The 24777-nt window shown below is 36.9% G+C and overlaps 1 protein-coding gene across 2 annotated transcripts in view; it reads right to left on the bottom strand.

Moving 5' to 3' along the window:
• Positions 1–8328: 8328 nt before the first annotated feature.
• The window catches only part of LOC136265130 (peroxisomal targeting signal 1 receptor-like), a 186975-nt gene continuing 170526 nt past the window's right edge, over positions 8329–24777 (bottom strand). For both annotated transcript variants that reach the window (XM_066059924.1, XM_066059925.1), the window contains 2 exons: positions 8667–8764; positions 8329–8619 (listed from right to left, as the gene is read on the bottom strand). In XM_066059924.1, the coding sequence (XP_065915996.1) occupies positions 8427–8619; positions 8667–8764 (291 nt within the window). In that variant the 3' untranslated portion in view covers positions 8329–8426. The remainder of the gene's footprint in view (positions 8620–8666; positions 8765–24777) is intronic.

Below are 24777 nucleotides of genomic sequence, written 5' to 3'. Positions count from 1 at the left end.
ATTAACAGTTTCAGGGCCTTTTGGTAGCACCTTTTTGTTTAATTACCTTCTGTTAACAGTTTCAGGACCTTTTTGTAGTACCTTTTTGTTTAATGATTATTTTTTACACTCTCTGGACTTTTTGCTAGCACCTTTTGTTTAATTATTATTTTTTACACTCTCAGGACTTTTTGATAGCAGCTTTATGTTTAATTACCTTTCATTATCAGTTTCAGTACTTTTTGGTAGCACCTTCTTGTTTAGTTATTGTTTGTTTACAGAAATTGTAAATAAGAATGTGGTATATAGCTATAATGAAAGAATGATACAGCAAGCTAGTGTTCTACTGTTACATGGCACCATTGCTCATTTCCAATCCACTACTTTAGTCCTTCGTGACTATCGGATTGGGCCAACTTCCCAATGTGAAATGGCACCCATTAGTGACATTTACTTTTTCTTTACATTTACTGGACTTTTTGGTAGCACCTTTTGTTTAGTTATTTTTTACACTTTTTGGTAGCACCTTTTTGTTTAATTACCTTTTATTAACAGTTTCAGGACCTTTTGGTAGCACCTTTTTGTTTAATAACCTTTTTTTAACAGTTTCAGGACCTTTTTGTAGCACCTTTCTGTTTAATTATTATTTTTTACACTCTCTGGACTTTTTGGTAGCACCTTTTGTTTAATTACCTTTTATTAACAGTTTCAGGACCTTTTGGTAGCACCTTTTTGTTTAATTACCTTTTTTTAACAGTTTCAGGACCTTTTTGTAGCACCTTTTTTTTAATTATTCTTTTTTACGCTCTCTGGACTTTTTGGTAGCACCTTTGGTTTAATTACCTTTTATTAACAGTTTCAGGACTTTTTGTAGCACCTTTTTGTTTAATTATTATTTTTTACACTCTCTGGACTTTTTGGTAGCACCTTTTGCTTAATTACCTTTTATTAACAGTTTCGGAGCCTTTTGGTAGCACCTTTTTGTTTAATTACCATTTTTTAACAGTTTCAGGAACTTTTTGTAGCACCTTTTTTTAAAATTATTTTTTACACTCTCTGGACTTTTTGGTAGCACCTTTTGTTTAACTACCTTCTGTTAACAGTTTCAGGACCTTTTTGTAGTTCCTTTTTGTTTAATTATTATTTTTTACACTCTGGACTTTTTGCTAGCACCTTTTGTTTAATTATTATTTTTTACACTCTCTGGACTTTATAGCAGCTTTATGTTTAATTACCTTTCATTAACAGTTTCAGTACTTTTTGGTAGCACCTTCTTGTTTAGTTATTGTTTGTTTTCAGAAATTGTAAATAAGAATGTGATATATAGCTATAATGAAAGAATGATACAGCAAGCTAGTGTTCTACTGTTCCATGGCACCATTGCTCATTTCCAATCCACTACTTTAGTCCTTCGTGACTATCCTTGAAATGTTAATAGTCCATACAAGTAGTTATAATTTGTTCAGCAGCGAGAAGTGTTTGCAATAAATTGTCTTCGCATAGAGTAGTACCATGCAGAGTATACAGTAATAGCACAAGCATCAGCCTGCGATAAGTACACTCACTCCGCAAAGGTATATATATTAATAACTGTTCTTAACTTGTTGATACTTCACACTAATAATTATTATTGTTTAGCATTAAACAAAAATTATTTATTTATCCCTTTAGTACAATGCAAAATTAATGTCTGAGTCTTTAATATAACACACATGTACAGAGCACGTAGGATAGAAATATACTAATTGTTGTGAATTACAATTGTGGTCCTAATTGTTCAATGGTTACTGCATTGGGCTGCTCACCTGGAGGTCCATGGTACAGATCCACTGTGGGGAACATTTAAAAAAAATTTTTTTTTTTAACTTCAATTTTATGTATTTAAATAGCACATAAAATACTACTCTATCAGTGCCTAGCTGATGGACCAGAGTTGTTGAAGGGAACCGCCTGGGAAGCCCTGCGGGTGGTGCTGGCATCAGGGGTTCGATCCCCGGACCAGGAGCAGCCAGTTTCCTCCCTTATCCTAACAGCTTTCTTCTGGTAGGTTAGCTAAGCCAAGTCACTAGCAAAGCCGATGACCAAGTCCGTGTGTGGGCCATGTGGTGCCCCACCGGCTGTCCCCTGCATCTATGACCAAGTCCGTGTGCAGTTGGGGGGCAATCAGGATTGGGCCAATTTCCCAATGTGAAATGGCACCCATTAGTGACATTTACTTTTTTTTACATTTTCTGGGCTTTTTGGTAGCACCTTTTGTTTAATTATTTTTTACACTATTTGGTAGCACCTTTTTGTTTAATTACCTTTCATTAACAGTTTCAGGACCTTTTTGTAGCACCTTTTTATTTAATTATTTTTTACACTCTGGACTTTTTGGTACCTCCTTTTGTTTAATTACCTTTTATTAACAGTTTCAGGATCTTTTGGTAGCACCTTTTTATTTAATTATTTTTTACACTCTGGACTTTTTGGTAGCACCTTTTAATTGTTATTTTTTACACTCTGGACTTTTGGTAGCACCTTTTTTGTTTAATTAATTTTTGTTAACAATTCAGCACTTTTTGGTAGCACCTACTTGTTTAGTTAATATTTCTTTACCGAAATTGTAAATAAGAATGTGGTATATAGCTAGTGTTGGTCAAGTTACTTTGTAAAAGTGAATAGTTACACATTACTTTCAACTGAACTATTTAGTTACAGTTACACATTACCCATAAAACGGAACAATTGTGTCCACAGCGTTAAGCTGTCACGTGTGAAACTACCTCCTTATCGCGGACTTGGTCATCGGCTTTGCTAGTGACTTGGCCTAGCTAACCTACCAGAAGAAAGCTGTTAGCATAAGGATTGAAACTGACTGCTCCTAGTCCAGTGATCGAACCCCTGATGCCAGCACCACCCGCAGGGTTTCCCAAGCGGTCTCCTTCAACCACTCTGGTCCATCAGCTAGGCACTGATGGAGTAGTATCTTATGTGCTATTTAAATACATAAAATTGAAGTTAAAAAAAAATTTTTTTTGAATGTTCCCCACAGTGGATCTGTACCATGGACCTCCAGGTGAGCAGCCCAATGCAGTAACCATTGAACAATTAGGACCACAATTGTAATGCACAACAATTAGTATATTTCTATCCTACGTGCTCTGTACATGTGTGTTATATTAAAGACTCAGACATTAATTTTGCATTGTACTAAAGGGATAAATAAATAATTTTTGTTTAATGCTAAACAATAATAATTATTAGTGTGAAGTATCAACAAGTTAAGAACAGTTATTAATATATATATACCTTTGCGGAGTGAGTGTACTTATCGCAGGCTGATGCTTGTGCTATTACTGTATAGTCTGCATTGTGCTATTCTAAGCGAAGATAATTTATTGCAAACACTTCTCGCTGCTGAACAAATTATTACTACTTGTATGGACTATTAACATTTCAAGGATAGTCACGAAGGACTAAAGTAGTGGATTGGAAATGAGCAATGGTGCCATGGAACAGTAGAACACTAGCTTGCTATATGATTCTTTCATTATAGCTATATACAGTGTTGGGAATAACGCGTTACTTATGTAACGTGTTACGTAATATTATTACTTTTGTGGTAACAAAGTAATATAACGAAATAAGGGCATAAAAACAGGTAATATAACACAAGCTACTTTACTTACAAATGTAACGCATTACCTAAGTAATATAGTTACTGTAACGAGTCTAATATTACATAATATTATTACTACAAGTAACGAAGCTACTAATCTCGTTAGTTATCCCTGAGGAACACCTAACCACAGCAAAGTAACGAATCATACTGAATGAAGCTTATTCACCAGCTTCTTACTTATAACCAAAATTTGCATATTGTCCAACAACGCAATCATGTCACGTGATAAGGCGGTAGTTTCACACGTGACAGTTTAAGGCTGTGGACACAAAGTAATATAATATGTAATATTATTACATATTATTACAGTTACTTCATTTTATGGGTAATATGTAACTGTAACTAAATGGTTCATTTGCAAGTAATATGTAATATGTAACTAGTTACTTTTACAAAGTAACTTGACGAACACTGGCTATTTACCACATTCTTATTTACAATTTCTGTAAAGAAATAATAACTAAACAATGTTTCGTGATGGACTTTTATGTTTTATTGCTATAACCATGCAGCTTAAAGCACAACTGTAAGAATCTTGTACATGTATGTTACTTTTTTCACTGAATCTAGTTTATCTGCAGTATTATGCATGCGTAATTGGTGTAATCTTGTATATCTTTAAAATTCCAATAATAGTGGAGTCATCCAGCAGTGGTATTGTGACCAATGTTTGAAATTTCTACATTTTGGTTTTAAATATTGTGATTCTCAAATGTGACATCATGATACTTTGTTAAATAAGTGATGTCAGTAATATGATACATAATATAATGGTCTAATTCAATGTCGATCCATCAATCTGACTCATTTGATGATCCAAATTCAATGACAACATCAAAATTGATTCAGATGCAGCTTCAGATTTTTAGACTCGAACTCTGTACTGGTATAATAGTCATAGTGACAGTAACCCTGTTGAATTGGGGGCACTGGAAGAAAATTTGAGAGGGCACATTTTGTGTGGCTCACTGCAGCTGGTGTCTGACCCGTATGAGATGGGCATCTCCTTAAATCAGAATGACACTGCATGTAGACCATAAAGATGGCATGTAAGATATTATGCTTGATAATGATATTATAGCATCAAAATCAAAAAGGCTAATGGGTCAAAGTTTTCTTCTTTTGTCTTTTATACCTGGTAGCACGAGCTAGAATAAGAGATTTTTTTGTGTCAACATAAATGCAGAGGATGACAGTGTTCTTAAGGTCATTTAAATGATAAGCATGATACATCTATCAAACTATTAAAGGATAGCACTGCCACCTTTTCTGTAATCAGGGGGACCTTTAGTTTTTACTCTAATCAGGGGTTAAGATATCCGTTTTGATGTTATTTTTATATGGATGTATGTATACTAAAGATGTGTCAACCATCAAGTAGCTAGAATAGTCAGTAGTTGTCTGTGTAGACCACCTCACATGCAATGATCGAAGGTGATGTGTCAACCATCAAGTAGCTACAATAGTCAGTGGTTGTGAGTTTAGACCACCTCACAAGCAATGATCGATGGTGATGTGTCAACCACCAAGTAGGTAGAATATACAGTGGCTCTGTGTGTAGACCACCTATTCAAAGCCAAAAGTGGGCGAATATGCTATAGTTGTATTATGAAACTGTAATTACTAAAAAACTACAGTTTGCTAAATGGCACCGTTTTGGTAGCTTAACCAATTAAACCAATTAACACTTTTGAATCATATAATTCATTTTAAATTATAAGAACCACACTAATCACCTATTATAGCCATGGTGAAAAACACTGCTAATCATCTGATAAAAGAAAACCCACAATCAAAACTTTTGTAACTGGAGATGCAACCCACAATCGAAACTTATTTATGAAGAACTCTTGAGGAAAAGGAAACTATATTCTGGAACAGAGTTAAACAATAGGTATAGTTACATAGACATTATTTTGTGTGGGTTGTGATGCATAGTTCCTGAAATAAGTCTGCTTTTGATACACATAGAAGATTTAGGGTTTTATTGGCCAAGTACTAACTTAGAAATGAAAGGGGGGCTGTAGTGCCTTAGCCCCCCCTAAATCCTCCCTTGGACTTCTCACCATCTGGGTGACGAGCGTCACAATTTTCTCCATCATTAAAGAATTGTGTCGTACTTTCTAGCCATTTCCAGCACTTCTGCAGCCTCAACAATTATTAATTGTTGACTAAAACTATGGCAAAAGATGTCCCTGAACATTTGGTAGCAGCAGTTGTCGATTATTATTTCATCCACAGCTTCCACACCCCACTCTAAGCTATACTTCAAGGAAGGTAGCAAAATGGTCCAAATTTGACTTCACCCCTCACGCTTCACAGCAGTTTTGAATCTTCACTAGATCACCCTACATCACCATTATGCTGCAAAACATCCCAAACCAACCAAAAAAAGTACGAAATCTTCATTAGTAGAACTGGAAAGGACTTTGGCACCATTGAAAGAATCCCTTGAAATGATGCACAAAAATTTTGACACTCTTCACCGGGATGGTGAGAAGTCTCAGATCCTTTCCAGACTAATAGCATAGAAAGACTATGTATCCAACCTTATCACATTACTAAGAGGAAGAGTTGGCTTTTCTTTTCTTGGCTGGAGGGCTATTTGAATTCAAAAATTTGTGTTTCATTTTCTGCTTTTCGAAAGAAAGCAACGTACCCTGTGCTGGGAACCCAGTGAATCATTTGCTTATTTCTGTGCGTACTGTACTTTTTAACTACAATAACTCTGGATAATATCTGGCTAAGTAGCAGGTTTTATCTTGCTGTTTGTGTGGAGCACGAAATGTTAAAAATAATTTTTGCATCTCACGAAATACTAAAATCGATATTTCTGAGAAGACAACAATCGTGCCTCCAGTTTCATGGTGGATCTAGTAATGGGATACTATAATGAACATCCCGCAATAGTAGGGGGATCAATTTGTAAAAGTTGATTTTTTGGATTGCGAACTCTACGAACGGTTGGCCTCATCTTCGTAAAACTTCTGTGAAATGGAGTTATCCAAGGACTGCACCTCCCATAAAAATTTTACAAAGCACCAACGAGCCATCATGGAGTTACACACAAAATTGCATAGTCATTGTGCCGATAAATGGTCAAACAGGGAAGTACAGTTGCCAATAATACAAGGGGGTTTCACATAGATACGTATACGTGCTGTAGGTAGATATCTGACCCCGGTCAAAGTCTTGACTGGCCGAAATTTTGCTTTGACCTGTGACTAAAAGCCTTTTTGACCTTTGACTGGTGACTTAGCGACAATATTTCAGCACTTTTCGACTGTGGGTTGGAAGCTTTTATCCTTGATTGTTGAATTGGCACGATTTTGGTGGCCTTGACCTTTGACTTTTTTAACCACAGTTACAGATCTACCTACAGTGAGTGCCTGTATGTCACCCCCTTGTAATAGGTACCCTATGCTAATAATTGGCACACAATAGGCATTGCGATTTTCCTCATAACAAGACGTTCACTCATGTGAGATAATTAAAATTTGGTGCACTAAGAGACGAAGGACTGCTCTGTCATAGATAGTATTATTACTTAATAGACCAATACAGTGAAAGTTATGGACGGGTTTGTACCAGTACAGGGTGTAGCTTCATTGTTGTGTAAATATAATATACTTAAAATTAGAAAGCTAGTTCTTTCTAGTGTAGTTTCATGCAATTATATTGGCATTGTATATCAAAAGAATCGCATACTAATAATGGCGAATATAATGGCCTTTATTTCAGGCTCATAGATTTAATTACTGTTGAGTTACAGCCTTTTGTTTACATTCTATACACTTGGACGTAATATTACAGCACTGGGCTTTCGCGTAAACTTATATTTGGATGTAATAATTATTACAGCAGCAGTCCTTAACGGGCTAATGGAGCATACAGTGCATGATCGTAAGTAGCTTTCTAAAGGGAGAACAACTTTGATTTCATTCCTGGATTACTTTGTTCTACAATTATGTTGATGCAGTTACAAGAAAAATCAGAGTTGTTCACTATCTGGAAGTGTTTTTAAAAATCTAACTCTAATACACGTAACCTTAAATAGAGCATACAACGCATCACTGTAGGTAGCTTTCTAAAATTCATGGATTACTTTGTTCTATAATTATATTGATGTATTTACAAGAAAAATCAGAATTGTTCACTATCTGGAAGTATTTAAAAGATTTTAACTCTAATACATGTAATCTCTAATAGAGCATACAGTTGTTGCTGTGTTCACCCTATATAAAGCTACAAGTCTCAATAAGTTTACTCTAATATTATGTTGATGCACCACAGCAAAAACCAGACTTGTTCAGTGTCTAGAAGTGTTTAAAAAATTACCTACTGGAGCAACATAATGCATGTATGCTCTTGTAGTATACAGATTGAATGATCCATGGGATACCTTACATATGGTGTACAAGTATGATTCTTTCCAACTTTGTAGTAACTTATAACACATATTGCGGTAACCTTGTGCAGTCAAAATCACAAACAGTGAATTATAAGGTACACTGTATCTGCTGCGGTCCATATGCAAATTTAGGCACTGGCAGTTCCTTTTAACTGCCCATGCAAACTGGTACATCAGTGTTTAAACAGTACACATTTCACTTTTTAGTAAACAACTAACTTCCAACCTTCATTTAAATGTTATGCATAACAGCAAACAGTCAGACTAAGTGATGTACTGTAATAGCATAACATAAACATGTACTTAACAAACAGAAATCAACACACTCTACATTAATGACAATTGATAGAGTATTAATAATATGATACAGTACTAAATTCCAAACTGTCTAAGCAGTGGATCTAAATCCTTAGCATCCACAAATTTGGTAATGTCATGATTTCCTAACAACGTTACTGCCAGTCTCAAAGTTGACCATATATTGTCTGACATTTTCCCATGTCCATTAGGTCCTTTTCCTTTTCTTTGTTGATCTAATGCAGTAAGAAAATGTTCCACTGCTTCCCTAATAATACACTAGTAAAATCAGGAAATGGGAGTCAAACGCCTTACCTGTATGCCTTGAGATTAATGCAACTGATACCCAAGTTGTATCGTGAACGAGTGAAGCCAGGTAGAAAATTGAGTGCTTGCCGGTACGCATGAACTGCCTAGTTTACACACAATAAATATTTATTGAATGACACAGTATAGCAAATAAAAGAGGCAGTTTACAATGCACAGCATGTGTTAATAGTGACATTGCATGTGATTGTGTCAAAGCCAAACACATTGTTTCCAAGTCATACCTACAACTTTACAGTACATCTAAACCATGTTCCCTGTTTATTACTAGTGGGGCAAAAAATTATTAATTTTCAACAAGTAGAATAGGGATCAAAGATTTGATTTTGAAAAAAACTGCGTAAACAAGAAGTAATAGGGATGATAATCCACAAAATTCTATGCATCATCAGTTCAAAGCAAGTTATTTGAATAGTGTACACTCAATTTGCGATTCCTATTTCAACATTTTAACAAAATTTAACCACAAGTTGAAATAGGAATCGCAAATTGAGTGTACACTATTCAAATAACTTGCTTTGAACTGATGATGCATAGAATTTTGTGGATTATCATCCCTATTACTTCTTGTTTACGCAGTTTTTTTCAAAATCAAATCTTTGATCCCTATTCTACTTGTTGAAAATTAATAATTTTTTTGCCCCACTAGTTTCATGATTTTTTTCATGTCCATGCACATGGACTACTTCTTAAATATACGTTCAACAGTACATGATTGTTTAATAAAGAAACCCATTGTAATATCAACTGGCAATAAACAATTACATAAATAAGTTTAATAAACAATTAGTTAACAATACAGTTAACAATACAGTAAACAATACCACTTTCCTTTGACGAGTAGATAAATCCACTAGTGTGACCGTTTACTGCAACGAAGCGGTGCGAAATCTCAACACGAGTAAAACACACGCTTGACAAAACGTGGTCTACTCCAATTAAAGTGCTGAGTATACGGAGTATCCCGCTTTTTATTTTTCAATCGCGTACGGAAGGGACACACCCCTTTTCAATTCGAAATTTACCAGTGTGTTCCAATAGCTTACAAGCCTTGTTATGTCGACTCTTAGCTGGTAAACAGCTGAAGAATATAATAGAAAGTATATACGAAAGGCGTACAGTAATAGTTTAAGTGACGAGGTGCGGGCCACACCCCCTTCACTGTCTCGTAATGAAGGAAGTCTAAAACCCGAGTTTCAGTGAACAATAGTTATGTTTAATGTTTAGTGTGATACAACTTGATGCATTTTAGTCCTGTGAGCTAAAGTAATGGAATTTTAAACAATTCTATATTATCATCTGTATGGCTTCTTGATCGAATGGCGTCTCGAAGAGTGATTCTTGCTCTATATCTCGCAATCGCATTAGAGAGGGAAGATTTTAATACCACACAGACCTGGGTACGAATGTTTTTTAAATACGCCATACGTTTTTAGGGCTGATATCTACTTCCTACGAGCTGTAGGCGCGCGAAACAAGAAAGAAAGAAGAAAGAAAGAAGAAGATGGAGAATCTAACCATTTTCAAAATTTTAAAAAACACCTAAAACCATTTCCCTTACTTTTAATACTTGTTGGCTAGTGTTGTAAACACAAAAGAAAGGTCTAGAATGTTTTAGAAATAAAATCTAAAGCCCGGAAGGCTGCTTTTGGCGTGCGTTCTATTAGAGTGTTTTGAAAAATTTCTGCCTGATCCCTATTATGTACCACTACCGTGGTACATGATTAAACCAGGTTCTCTAAACTGATTCCTTGTTATAATTAATCGAGTCAACTTTTTTAAAAGTCACATTAAAAACAAACTAGAATGGACAATTGAAATAGATAAGAATAGGTTGCTGGAAATATTTAGGTAAACCACACATATGGCTGTAAACTACGCAGTTGTATGAGGAAAATTTAAACATTTAATATTTCAAACAAACAATAGTTATAATTCTGAATTTTCAAACTTTACAGGCCTGATATAGCTGTTTTGTACCATAATGCGTGCATGTGTGATGATTATGTAGATTAGTTACTAGAATGGATATATAGTTGAAGTAGATAGAGGACTTTGCTACTGAAAATGCATTGCTTAACACACATCTGGCTGTACATCTCTTGCATCGGGGCTAATTGTGATAATTATAATACGTAGGAGGCTTCTATCTGATTTGTAGATAAGGGTGGAAATAGTAGTTTTGTAGCATAGTGTGTGAAAAGAACAAAGGCATCTATATGCAGCACTAAGGAAGTTAATGCACTGGCTGGTAATGTCAGTAGTTAATCAAAAGTATTGGCGATTATCAACTCATTAATTAATGTCTAATAACTAGTTACTTCATTTAGACTATGGCATGCATAGTATGCTTTGAAGTTTAGTCGTTAATGAGGTATTTAAAATCCAATAGATACCCTAGGGTAGGTATCTAAACTGGTTAGATACCTGTGACTTTTTTTTTGCCATGTGCGTCACGTGTTTTGCTGGATTCCAGTCACAACAGCTATCAGAAATCATCGCTAGAGTGTAAAGAAAACATCGTTGGATAATAAAGATGATTGTATTCATCTAGGAAGCCTACCAGTGAGTTATTTTAGCACTAATTCGTTCAGGAAGCCACCATTATTAGCAGTGACCAGAGCTGTACTAACCATAGTCTAAATTGGTTATTGCCCAAATCCACAGTATCTTCAATATTTTAGAGACCTTCGGAATGGCACATAATTACTTCGGGCTTTACCCTCGGTGATTATTGTGCCATTCTGAAGGTATCTAAAATAGCAAAGATAACGGGATTTGTGCAATAACCTATACCAAGGTGTTGTTCTGGTTTGCACGCACAAAGCGATAACAATATAGCTATTGCTATTCAGGGAGCAATCATTTCTTGGTTAGCTAATATATTCATTGGGATCAACATCAATGGTGAGATTGACCACTGTTATTATTTTACCTACCCTCCTGGGTTGTAAGAATGTAGATCTCCTAGAAATCAAAGGACATATATGATTAGCAGTCAAAACCATAAACCAAATAGGTAATCTATATCCCTTAGGTTCCTTTGATGGCTAAGACCTTATGGGCGACCAAATTTCATTATGGTTGCCATTCATACAAATGTCCAGTTGACCCGCTGAGCGAAAACCAGACGTTTTTACTAAATTATAGTTTGTCATAAAACTGTATTGAAATACACTGGGTAAAAATACAAGTGCTACATGAAAAATTTATGCATGCTTTAATCTCATTTGTATGCACTGAAATCAGGTTCAAATTAATAAAACCTATACATCATTGGATGTGCCGGTTTATGGAGAGTAAGAAAATCTTTGTTTTGTGTTCGCACAGCAAAGGATATGTGAGTTATGGGCGTTTGTTTACAATGTAGTAAAAATGATGTCCACCGTCGTCATTTCTTAGTTGGAACTGCCTTCTTCCTTGTCAACATGAAGGAGTACAGGGAAAGCACTATACCTTACTTGATTTGCCAGTTCATGGTGCACAATTGAGCCAAGTCCTACCTTCGTAGCTTGTTTTAATCGTAAGTTATGGCTAAGTCCCTGTAATTTATTTCCCATATTGTTGCTGTACAAATCTGTTCCAACTGTCAAGCGCTATAACTACAAGACCATTTATAATAAAATAGTGTTGCACTGATATGGAAGTTTAGCCGATATCCGATATTTAAGAATGCATTGATGCTGATATCACTAGCCGATCCGATATGATACATAAATCATAAAAAAAGCACTAATAACTTTTGATAAATATCACAATCTCACAAACAATATGTATTGTTACTGTTACTGTGGTACAAAGGTATTATTAGACTGAATCACTGATAATTCTTTACAAAATGTAAACTACAGGGTAAGTTACTTGTAAGCACTACCAACTAGAACAAAGTTGTTTTGTATCAACAATAGCTCCTCTGATAATTCTGGTATGATCCTGTTTCGTTTTCATTGTGTAGGTCTCCTGCAGCAGAGAACAGTCGCTTGGATGGCACTGAAGTGGCAGGCGTAGACAGGAATCGTCGGGCTAGTTTTGAAAGAATTGGAAATTCTTGACAATGCTGTGACCACCACATAATAAAGGATCACCTGTTTTGAAATCACACTTACGTACCTATCTACTTCACTAGTAGATGTGGGCAGGTCTTCACTGCCATCAGCAACAATTTCAGAAAATCAAGACACACGATAGCGGCCAAGTACAGCCAGTGAGGGCACGCAACAGACAAGTGTGTATTTTACAGGAACCAAGAAAACGCCATTATCATGCATCCATAGCTCGATAATGGCTAGTAACCATTATTGCTGTGGAAACTCCCTTGGGGTAAGGCACTTCCCCATTCCAAATTTGAGGTGAATCCGCCCATCCATCACTGAGATACACACCTTCAAAGTTTGTCTTATTATTTTCTTCATGTTTTTCTTCTTAATCTTTTCCTTCTTCTTTGTCTCACACACTTTAGAAAAATCATAATAACTCACCTGTGGTGTGGTCAATTAACTTAAAATTTGGAGGGCAGTAAGAGCGTAATACTGTACATTTACAGTCCAATTTTGGTAGAGATCAGACAAAGAACAAGAGTTATGTGTGGCTTTTCAAAAATACTAATGTGATTTGTTGTCACGCCTCCAGGATAAACCTCTTGACAGAATAACTTGAAAATCGGTCTGTACATGGAGTAACTATCGTAGTGCAAACCTTTTTTGGTTTGAAAGAAATCACACTAGCAGTTACGGATTTATAACAAAAACGCCAACCATGTGTAAAAATCGAATGAACGAGTTTTTAGCATTACTTACCACCCCTACCAGGCAAATAGCTGATGGAATCAATTGAATATAGGTAGAGAGGTAAAATAATTATTTTAGAATGATCTTTCAGTAGTTTACAAGGAATCAGATTAAAAAACTACTGAGTTACACTACAAAAGTCAACTAGGTGTAACAAGTGCATGATCGAGACACTCTAATAGAGCAGTCACCCTAACAGAGCAGTCAGCTAAAAAGATTAAACTCTATTAAAGCATTTATCTATGTATTGTAGAGAACTTAACACTGTTATAAGCCACTGTGTATGGAGCTTAACTAAAAAAAGGTCAACCTGTAGAGAGATCAGCTAGAAGACCTGCAGTTCGAATCCTGGGGTTGGAGGGATTTTTTTCCTTACTTTGTCCCCTTTTCTGTTACACCTTATCAGTCACTAATTCAAGTCACTAGGTCAAGTCATTAGGTCTAAGTCCTTGAAATTAGGCTAGGTAATCCTAAGGCTGCAGCACATGTTGCGGTCAGACCTTCAGTGCTTGTCACTGTAAAGTACTAATACAAATAATAATAAACAAGTCAACAAGTCACCCTGCAAAGTGTTAAACCACATTTCAAATCACCCTGCAGAATATTCAGCTGGAAACCAGTCACCCTAAAGAGAGTTCAACTATATTTCAAGTCACCCTGTTGAGAGTTCAGATGGCAACAAGTTACCTTGTAGCTAGAAACAAGTCACCCTGTAGAAAGATCAGCTACACAATCATCCTGTAGAGAGTTCAGTTGGAAACAAATCACCTTGTAGAGAGAAACAATTCACCCAGTAGAGATCAGCTAGAAACAAATCACCCTGTAGAGAGATCAGCTAGAAACAGATCGCCCTGTAGAGAGATCAGCTAGAAACAAGTCACCCTGTAGAGAGATTAGCTAGAAACAAGTTACCCTGTAGACAGTTCAGCTGGAAACAGGTCACCCATAGAGAGATCAGCTAAAAACAAATCACCTAGAGAGAATTCTACTACATTTCATGCTAGAAAGAAGTAACCCTGTGTAGAGTTCAGCTGCAAGCAAACTCTCTCAGTAGAGAGATCAGCTATAAGTAAGTTATCTTGCAAAGGATTCAACTACATTTCAAATCATCCTGTAGAGAGATCAGCTCAAAACAAATCACCCTGTAGAGTTCAGCCAGTAAGAAGTCACCCTGTAGATAAATCAGCTAGAAAAAAAATTACATGTAGAAAGATCAGATAGAAAGTAGAAGGATCAGTTAGAAACTAGTCACCTTGTAGAGACATCAGCTAGAAACATATCACCTGGTAGAAAGTATCAGCTTGAAACAAATCACTCTGTTGAAAGATCAGTTAGAAACATGTCACTCTGTAGAGACATCAGATAGAATGAAGTCACCGTGTAGCACTACCAGAGAACAGTGCCATGAAACACCTATGGATTATCCATGAATAGTAAAATAATTGCCATGAAAGTCATTTCGTGGATATGTCATGGTAATATCCATGCCTTGAAATACTCATGAAAAGTGGAGATTTCATGGTAATTTCATTGCACTGACAAATTATTTCATGGCAGAATAAAATTTCATTGTTGCAGAGGCCATGAATAATATTGTTAAATTTTCATAGGCAGTATCCATGAATTGTCATATTTTCACAGGTAGTGTCCATGAAAACTACATGGCAATTTCATAGGCTGTTCTCTGGGAGTTCAGCTAGAAATAAGTCAGATCAGTTACAAACAAATCATGCTGTAGAGACATCAGCTAGAAAAGAATCACTCTATAGAGAGATCAGCTGGAAACAAGGCACCCTGTAGAGAGATCAGCAAGATTAAGTCCCCCTGTAAGAACCCAACTACTTTTCAAGTCACCCCATGGAGAGTCCAGCTATGAACAAATCTCTCAGTAGAAGGATCAGCTAGAAATAAATTACCCTCTACAGTATCCAGTTATAAACAAATCCCCTGTAGATAAATCAGTAAGGCAAGTTACTCTGCATTACCTTGCAAAGAATTCAAACTATTTTTCAAGTCACCCTGTAGAGAGATCAGCTAGAAACAAATCACCGTGTAGAGAGATCAACCAGAAACAAATCACCCTGTAGAGAGATTAGCTTGATGAAGTCACCCAGTAGGGAGTTAAATTACATTCCAAGTCACTCTGTAGAGAGTGTAGCTAGAAATAAGTCACCCTGTAGAGAGATCAGCTGGAAACAAGTCACCCTGCAGAGAGATCAGAGAGAATTCAGCTATATTTTGTAGAGTGTTTCAGCTAGAAATAAGCCACCCTGTGGTGAGTTCAACTACAAACCAGTTAGTTACATTATGAGGCTCCCTGTAGAACTTTCAGCTGCATACACATTTCCATGTAGAGTATTCAGCCGCGTACAGTTCAACCTGTGTAACTTATTTATTTTGATGATCAATCAACATAATTGTAAATTATTGCCTAAATGTATATTATCATTATCATTATTACTGAGCAGACAGCACAGCTGATATGCTCAACAACACCACTGAAAGGGAGAAGGAAGCAGTCAAAAAAGGAGAGTTCCATAGTGGGTGTGGCAAGTTAAAGAGCAATGATCACTCCAATCAGGCTGCCTTACAGACTACACAAGGAAGACTCGCCTAAAAGACACATTCTGCACCCTGCAGGATGACAACATTGTGAGCGAGGAAGAACAGAAGATTACGTTCAACTACTCTAGAACATATATATACCTTGCCAGGCGATGAATCGTGGACAAGATCATGAAGTTACTATTGAAGTCTTCGATGTGTAGGGAGACACATTTTACTCCTTGGTTAACTCTACAGGGATAGCTGAAGCTTCCAGGAGCTCTATTTGTTTAACTGCCCTAATAAAACATACATTGCGATACCTACCCTATTACGACTTCTACTTGAGCAACCACTCTTCGTATGAAGGATTTACCTGGGCTATGCTGATACCTTAATTCTGAAAGCACCTAAAAACAGCTCTTCTCTATCCAAATACACATGCTGGTGTTGACCTTTTTGCTCAGTACAGCCGATTAACTTGAATATCCATACTCAATACTTTGTCATACACACTTTGTCATGCAATAAGTAAGCAACACAACAATATCATGACTAGGATGTAGAAACGGAATTCCAATTCAGTTACTCTAATAGACAACACAATCTAACTAACTGCATGTGACAAATGCAAGTTGAATTAGACTATAGCTCATTGTGGTGACGCACCAACTATTGGTAAACTGATCCTCATACCACACTCAGACACTTTATGAAATCATCATCCAAATGAAGTAGAGTACATCCCTACTGTGGCCTTTGTATGCCGCTCAAAACTAATCTCTTTTGTATATGTGCATGGTTGTAATGGGACACATCTTGATACGCCACCTTCATGAGGACTGTGCAGATCTTTGCATGTGTAGAGCCTGTAACTGGACAGATGCATCTTGATAAACAATCTGCATGAGTACTGCACAGATGCACAGAAATTCCAGTGCACAAGGCCAACCTACATTATAAAAATTATGACATTAGTCACTCTTTATGTTGATGCAAGGTCACTAACATTATAGCTAGATGTTAGCACCACATACCATTGAAAAATTATGCGCTTACATCATTAGCTATGTGTAATCAAGTCTTTGTTGGTATGTATTGATGTGATTACTCCTTAATCACTAGTATTGTTCAAACTTAAGTATATTCACACAATAGCACATAACAATTGCCTTAGTATTACGCACATTTTGCATGGGTACAACTAGTAAATCAAAAATGTTTGAGAAAACTACGAGGCCTAGAAACATAAAGTAACAAGGGATAAATTCGCCTGTGAACAAAGGCACAAACGTACAATAATTATACCTGTTCGTGTTGATGACTTTAACATACGTGTAATTCTATATAACGTTCAGTACTAAACCATAGATAATGTATACGTTCCTAATGGATTGGAAACGCCCGTTAAATTATTTTCCTATCCTAGTTACGGTGCGCCAATACATTGGGAAATTTGTTGAGTGGTTGTTTGGCTTTCTCTTGCTTGTTTGAAGGCCAGTTCGAAGGCATGGACATTCCTTTTACATTGTTTATAGTGTTGCGTTGTGTACTGAACAAGAACACAGCGTGTCTGTGAGTACTGGGAGAAATATTGTTTGCGACAGGTGACAATGGCAGGTACACACTAGCTAACAATTCAACAGCGGTACTATTAGCCAACTTCTCGTCACCGCATTTACACAACCAAAGAAATGTGTGATACATTGAAATAAATTTTAAGCTACAGTACTGCTCAGCTTGAGCTAAGCAATAGCACAAAGTAGTGCCTGTTTTCTGAAGTTTTATCGAAGCAGTGGAAATATACAGCGAAGCAGTGAATATCTAGCTAGCCTATTACACTTTACCTGCTACAAGTAGTGTAAACAGCACAAAGAAACAATGCTACACTTGCTGTTTCTTCAGGAAATTTGCACAACCGTTTTGAAACACCATATTTCACCTTTGAACCTGAATTTTCTTACGCTATTGTTTACTGCTCTCCAGCGTGTCCAGCCTCCATATAGTGTAGGTGGTAACTAACCCAGCTGTAAACAAACACTAATTATCTGGTTACAAGTACAGCAAAATCTTCCACCTGTCGAGGCCATAAAGTTTACGCGCAGCGAAACGAGGATAGCCCATGACGTCACTATGTAAATAATACAGGCGTTTCCAATCCATGTGACATACATTATCTATGACCAAACCCATGCTTTAATTTCAGAATTCACAAAGGAGAAGATTAGTAAACGTCTGTGAGTGATTGCAAGAAAGCCAGAGGCTACTTTACACGTAAACAACAAGATAACATGTATGTTTTAATGTTTGTAACTAGTCCAGCATAGGCGCTCCAGGCGTCAGTGAATAACCAGCTGATGCGCTGATGAACAACCAGCTGATTCACTTGTGAACAACAAGGTAAAGAGTATGTTTCAATGTTTTACTTTTATTGTACATCTTCATTCTTCACCTGGCTTGCTTGTTGGAATTTTTTCCACCTTTAGCTACTAATATACTAGTATTTGTTAACTTTAAAGAATGAAATAGGGATCTATGCAATAAAAAGTAGCAAAACAAGAGATGAATGATGATATTACAGCATAGCTTGGAGGGAAAGTCCCTACTTTTGGCATTGAGCAAAGTTATAGTTAATGTTCCAAAGTAGGGACTTTCTCATCAAGCTATGCTATAATACCATCATTCATCTCTTGTTTCACTACTGTTTATTGCAAAGAACCCTACTTCATTTGAAATTAACAATTTTTAAAAATACTAGTTTGTTTAGTTTTTTGTTGTAGCACAGCTAGTTACAATGTAACTTGTGAACTAGCTATTAAGTTCCTGGACAGCTAATTAAAGTACGTACTGTGCCAAAATTGGAAGCACATAAGCCCATAGTAGCGTGAATAGCTTACCTTTGATAGCAGTAGCAGTGGTGCTCAGATCTATGACCCGTCTAAGTATGATGGTCCACGTTCTATTCACACCGGGCCGGAAGTGGTTTGAACGAACAGGCCTTTTCAGTTGTCTGGGAGCTTAGCCTTGACTAACAGGATGAATACAATTTCCACTCGAGTACTATCCAATCACTGGCTGATCTCGCCGTCCGGCTGAGTCAGTTTGTTAAGAGGAACAAGCCGTCGAGTATCAGTCCGTCTATTAAGTAACAAATCTCTTCGTCAATTGCAGTCCAGGTGTTGGCAAAAGTCTAAGTGACAACTCAGCAGCCTTAATGTTTCACCATAGATTTAATGTGCAATATTTGAAATTATAAGCACCCCACTCTTTCAACAGCATAAGTGCTTTCTGAAATAATTTTGTGGTGTCTACAGAAAAGTGTTGATACGAAAAATTAACACCTCGATATGGTTTCAATGCTTGAAGAAGAAAACAACCAACCTGATTGAAGATTAAAAAAAAGACAAGGCACACAGGGCGTACACTCATCAGAACCTCAAAAGACACATCCCACCGGTGAGTTTGTTGTTGTAGCGTAAAATGGTGACCATGTGTTGTTTCGTTTGGGCTCTAGGCTTGCAACTGTAGTCAGTGAGTGAGTGAGTGAGTAAGTGATGAGTGAGACGAATTTCAACTTTTGGAGTTTTTAAAAAAAATTCTTTATCCAGTCACTGTTTTAATGCAATTCTCTATCCGGTCACCGGTAAGTGTTTTCTTGTTTTTTAATGCTGTATTTCATGTTAGATGGACTAATATTATTCCATAAAGGTGATTTTCGTGGCGTAAGATGTCTCTAGGATAATTTTTAAAGGTGGAATTTTAGGCGGCGAGCATCATTTTTTGAGGAAGCCCTACTTAAACAGTACTGTTTGATAGTCTGTTGCCAATAATCTGCAAAGATGCATTGCTGTACGTATATACAACAATGTGTAACTATCTACTGTATGTTGTGCACGCATAATATTATAGACTGTGATCACTATGCCAACCAGTGCCAATGCCACACCGTTGATTTACTGACATGTATAATAATTACGCCTGTTTGTGCTGATGACTTGAACAAAAGTGTAATTCTATATAATGCCCAGTACCACACCCATGATTCCAAAGTCCGGGAGAAGATTAGCGACAACAAGCAACCATCTGCATGTCTACTACTAATCCATCACCCCGATCCATTCTCATTTAAACAACTGGTATCACATGAGGAGGACACAAATTGTGTACAGATATGTACATAATTAATATCCTAGACTTAATTAAGCATATGTTGGTCAGTATGAATTCTAGGGCTTGCTATATATGTATACAATTATATTAGAGTGCACGTGACTATTGTCTTGATTCCCCAATAAAGCGTAAACATCTTATTATAATTGCATTTATGTGTGCCAACACACACACACACACACTGTACTGGTTATGCACTGTCATATTGGTAGGTTACCCTATTGGTGATTGTACTTGTACGTATGTGCTCCGGGCCTAGTAATTATACAACCAAGTACTAAAGATAATACGAAATGCAGTTAAAATTACGTCATAAATAATGAATGAATAAATAAATAAATAATGTCTGAGAAAACTATGAGGCCTAGAGACATGAACTAAGTGGGGCCTGTGAATGAAGGCACAACCGTATAATAGGTATGCCTGTTCGTGCTGATGACTTGACCATACGTGTAATTCTGTATAATTCCCAGCACCACACCCTTGCTTAACTACAGATTGTGCGAAGGAGAAGAGTCTGCAGAGTGATTGCAGGAGAGCCAGAGGCCACTTTACACGTAAACAACAAGATTACAAGTATGTTTCAACCTTTGTAACTGTATATTTTGTATGCAGGATATGCGCTCCAGGCGTCAGTGAACAACCCGGCAGCTGGGATACCAGTTTATGCGCTCCGTAAACAACCAGCTGATGCACTCCTGAACAACAAGGTAATGAGTGTTTCAATGTAATACTTGTATTGTATTTCTTCATCCTTACTTGGCTTGCTATCGGCTAGATTTATTTTCCACCCTGCTTAACTACTACTCTACTGTGAGTCTGTAATAAACAAGAAGATGCATTGCTGCATATAGAACAATGTGTAACTATCTTCTGTATGTCGTGTATGGCTGTATGCATAATATTACAGACTGTGATCACTATGACAACTAGTGCCATTGCCACACCGCCGATATACTGGCACATCACCAGTGGCCTCTAGTTAAGACATGCAGAGACTAATCTTCAGAGACACGTCACACCTACAATATATACTTCCAATATAGCTAACTTTACTTTTTGTGTGTAGGTTGTGTTGTTTTCTGATGCCAGTTAAACTCCCTTGTCTGTGTATATATGCATATGTATCATTTCCACTGGCACACACACTGCTCTGAGTGCTGACTATGGCACTGTTTATACTTGCCCAATGGGTAGGTTGCAACGTTGATGTATGTACTTGGTTGTATGTGTGACCTGGTCCTAGTAAATTATAGAACCAAGTACTAAAGATAATACGAAATGCGGTTAAAATTACTTCATTAATAATGAATGAAATAAATAAATAATAAATAATGATTGAGAAAACTACAAGGACTAAGGCTTCACACTCACCGGGAATAGAAACCATGTTGTATGAAGAGACAATCGTATAATGGGCGGGTGTTCTGGTGGAGGTGATAGAAACGTACGATGATTCTATTTAACGTCGATCAAAACAGTTAGCATGTGACTCCCACTACTAGGCGATTTCAGGCGAACTACTGTTTATTTGTGATCAGATCTGCAAAAACCCGACACAATAGTGCATTTTTTGAATTCCTGCTTATTAAATATTTGTGATCTACTTAGCCAAGCGTACCTTCTGGCAAAGTTTCCACCTCATGTGCCAATAACTTTTGGAGTTACAGCCCTACAAAGTAGCAACAACAGAAAAATCGATTTGTACCGCAAGTATAGGGAAAATAAATTACAGGCTCTTACTAAAACAGTTGTAACTTACGAATGGATTGACGTAGTGGGCTGAACTTTTCACCATTGTGTTCGCTATGGATAGGGGAATCGTTTACTGGGTGTGTTTGTCCTTCTATCAACTTTTGTCACTGCATATAAAGGCAAAATTTGTGAAGAAAAATTGATCGTGTACTATCGCTCTGATGTGACTTTCATATCCTTGGGTCTACTCCAACAAAACTAAGATTTTCCAACTCTTCACTAGTAGTCAAATAAGATGATATCCAGGTATTTATTGTTAGTCCCTTCCTTCACTAAAAGAGGCGTTCAAAAAATTTACGGAATTTTTCAATAATACGCAAATATTTCACGCAATGTTTTCAATGCTTTATACTGGAAATTTAGGCTTGCGCTATTGTGTTGGGTTTTCGCAGATCCGGTCACATTTGTGTTTGAAAGTGGGCAACAGCGACTCTTTTGATTGGAAGACGAGTGGTTGCTACTCCTGCTTAATAAACAACATGACTGGAAGTTGCTACTAATCACTGGAGGTTAGTTTGTGTTGATTAAAACACTTTTACAGTCTTGTTTCTTTAGTGTCGCTAAACTAGGCTACCTTCACTCGTGTATGGGATGGGAGAAAGCCTCACTTGGCAAGCCATTGTGCGAAGAAGGTGCAGTCTCCAGCTGGTAAGTTTGTGCAATGATGCATAGCTCTCCACCTGAAGCCTTTAAGTGCCAGGAGTGCCCAGACTGATCACTGATATGGGCCCTGAAAAACTGCCAAATTGCATCCCACATACTGAACGCCGATGGAAAGAACAAACACAACATACACAAAATGTGCCCTTAGGCTGATAATTGCTGTGTGCATGGTTGTGCCTGCTATGTGCACACTGATATATCCATGAAATTCTGGTAATACATTTCAGCCAAATTTGCTCTCTAAATTTTTTTTTGGACTTGCAGCATATCCACAACATCACGTGATCATTTTAGTACAAATGACCCAACTCATGTTGAATATATACATAACTCAGATATCAGTTATAGGTGACAGACAGTTGAAATACTCTGCTTTTATCCCAATCTTACCATGGTCTGCTCTTGGCAACTCCAGCCATGTCTTAATCCAGCGCTCTAATCCATCCTCATTTAAACATAATTTATCATGTAACACAAACTGTGACCAATTGCATAAAATTAATGTAATAAGTATTCGTTGGATGTTTAAGCTTTACTGCTTGTACATGTCAGATTCAATACCATGATTCTCACAATTTAAAGTGCAATATCACATTTCCATGGTTGGATAATCACTGATTATAATTGCATACTAATGCATCCCTTATGTTTATGTGCCAGTCAATTCCTCTAGAATTGTATTACTGTGCATCTTTTCTACCTACACACACTGTGTTCTCCATGCACTATTTGTACATGGCCCATTAGTAGGTTGTCCCGTTGATGATTGCACTTGATTTGCCCCAGGCCTAGATAATAATAAATAAATAAATAATAATTAATGTTTGAGAAAACTACGAGGCCAAGAGACACAAACTAACCAGGGATCGATTCGCCTGAGAATGAAGGCACAAACGTATAATCGTTGCGTCTGTTCGTGCTGATGACTTAAACGCATGTGTAATTCTATATAACGCTCAGTACCATACCCATGCTTTAATTTCAGGTTTCGCGAAGGAGAAGATTAGTGAGCCGCTGTGAGTGATTGCAGGAGATCCAGAGGCCACTTTACTTGAGACTACTAGTATGCTTTAATGTTTCTAAGCTGTTTTCATGGTGCATAGTGATTCCATTCCAGGTGCTAGTGGACACGCTCTGTGTGATGAACAAGGTTAAGAGTATGTTTTCATGTTAACATGATTGTTTGTTTGTTTGTTTGTTGTGTATTTGTATCATTTTGTATACTTCTGTTCATCCTTTACCTGGCTTCAGCTTGCTGAATTACTCCCACCTCCAGTGTTAAATGCTAATAATACATTGTTGCATAAAGTTCTACACAGTGTTGGGCCGCTACTTTTAAAAAGTAATATATTACTTATTACTCAATACTGCCACTGCGATGAAATCAGTTGCAGTTATATATTAAAAGTAACTAGTAACATGTTATATTACATATTATACAATGTATAAAGATACTTCGTTAGGTAATAATATCACAGTACCGCGCTAGCTAAGTAATGCGTTAGTACTTCGTTAGTTAATAATATTACAGTAACGTGCTAGTTAAGTAACGTGTTAGTACTTCGTTAAGTAATAATATTACAGTAATGAGTAGTTTTGTGCTATTTAGTAATGCATTACTTATGTGAAGTAACTACCCGTTAGATATTACTAGCATTGGAAATATAGTGCGTTATATTACTTCGTTACTGCATTATGTACTAATACTACGTAACGTGTTACGCCCAACACTGGTTCTACAGTATAAAGTGCATCTCCTGTATGTTGTACAGTATTGTGTTATGCATCATTATGCCATTGCCACACCATTGATGTACTGGCACTCAGCTACCAGTAGTTTTTCATTGTGCCTGGCAGGGCATTGTGTGGAGAACGCCAACACAGCTATCAGCTGATAAGTTTGTGTGACAATGCATAGCTCTCAACCTGAAGCCTTTCAGTGCCAGGAATGAGATCATTGGCCAACAGCAAAGGGTATTAACCAGGTCAGTATTGCCAGGAACAACAGCATTCATACTATGCCTGGGGATGTAGTACATCAGCAGCAATGTCGCCGCAAATACTGTAACCAAGAGTTCATAATATATATATATATATTTAGGAGAGTATCCATTGCCTGTATTACTCCTTCAAAACGCACTGCGTAATAATTGTGGGCTGAGCGATATTATCATTTCAAT

The sequence above is a fragment of the Dysidea avara genome, chromosome 8 (genome assembly GCF_963678975.1).
Source record: "Dysidea avara chromosome 8, odDysAvar1.4, whole genome shotgun sequence".
In the NCBI taxonomy this organism is placed as follows: Eukaryota; Metazoa; Porifera; class Demospongiae; order Dictyoceratida; family Dysideidae; genus Dysidea; species Dysidea avara.
The sequence above is the reverse complement of the archived record's forward strand: the minus strand, read 5'-3'. Positions and strand labels throughout refer to the sequence as shown.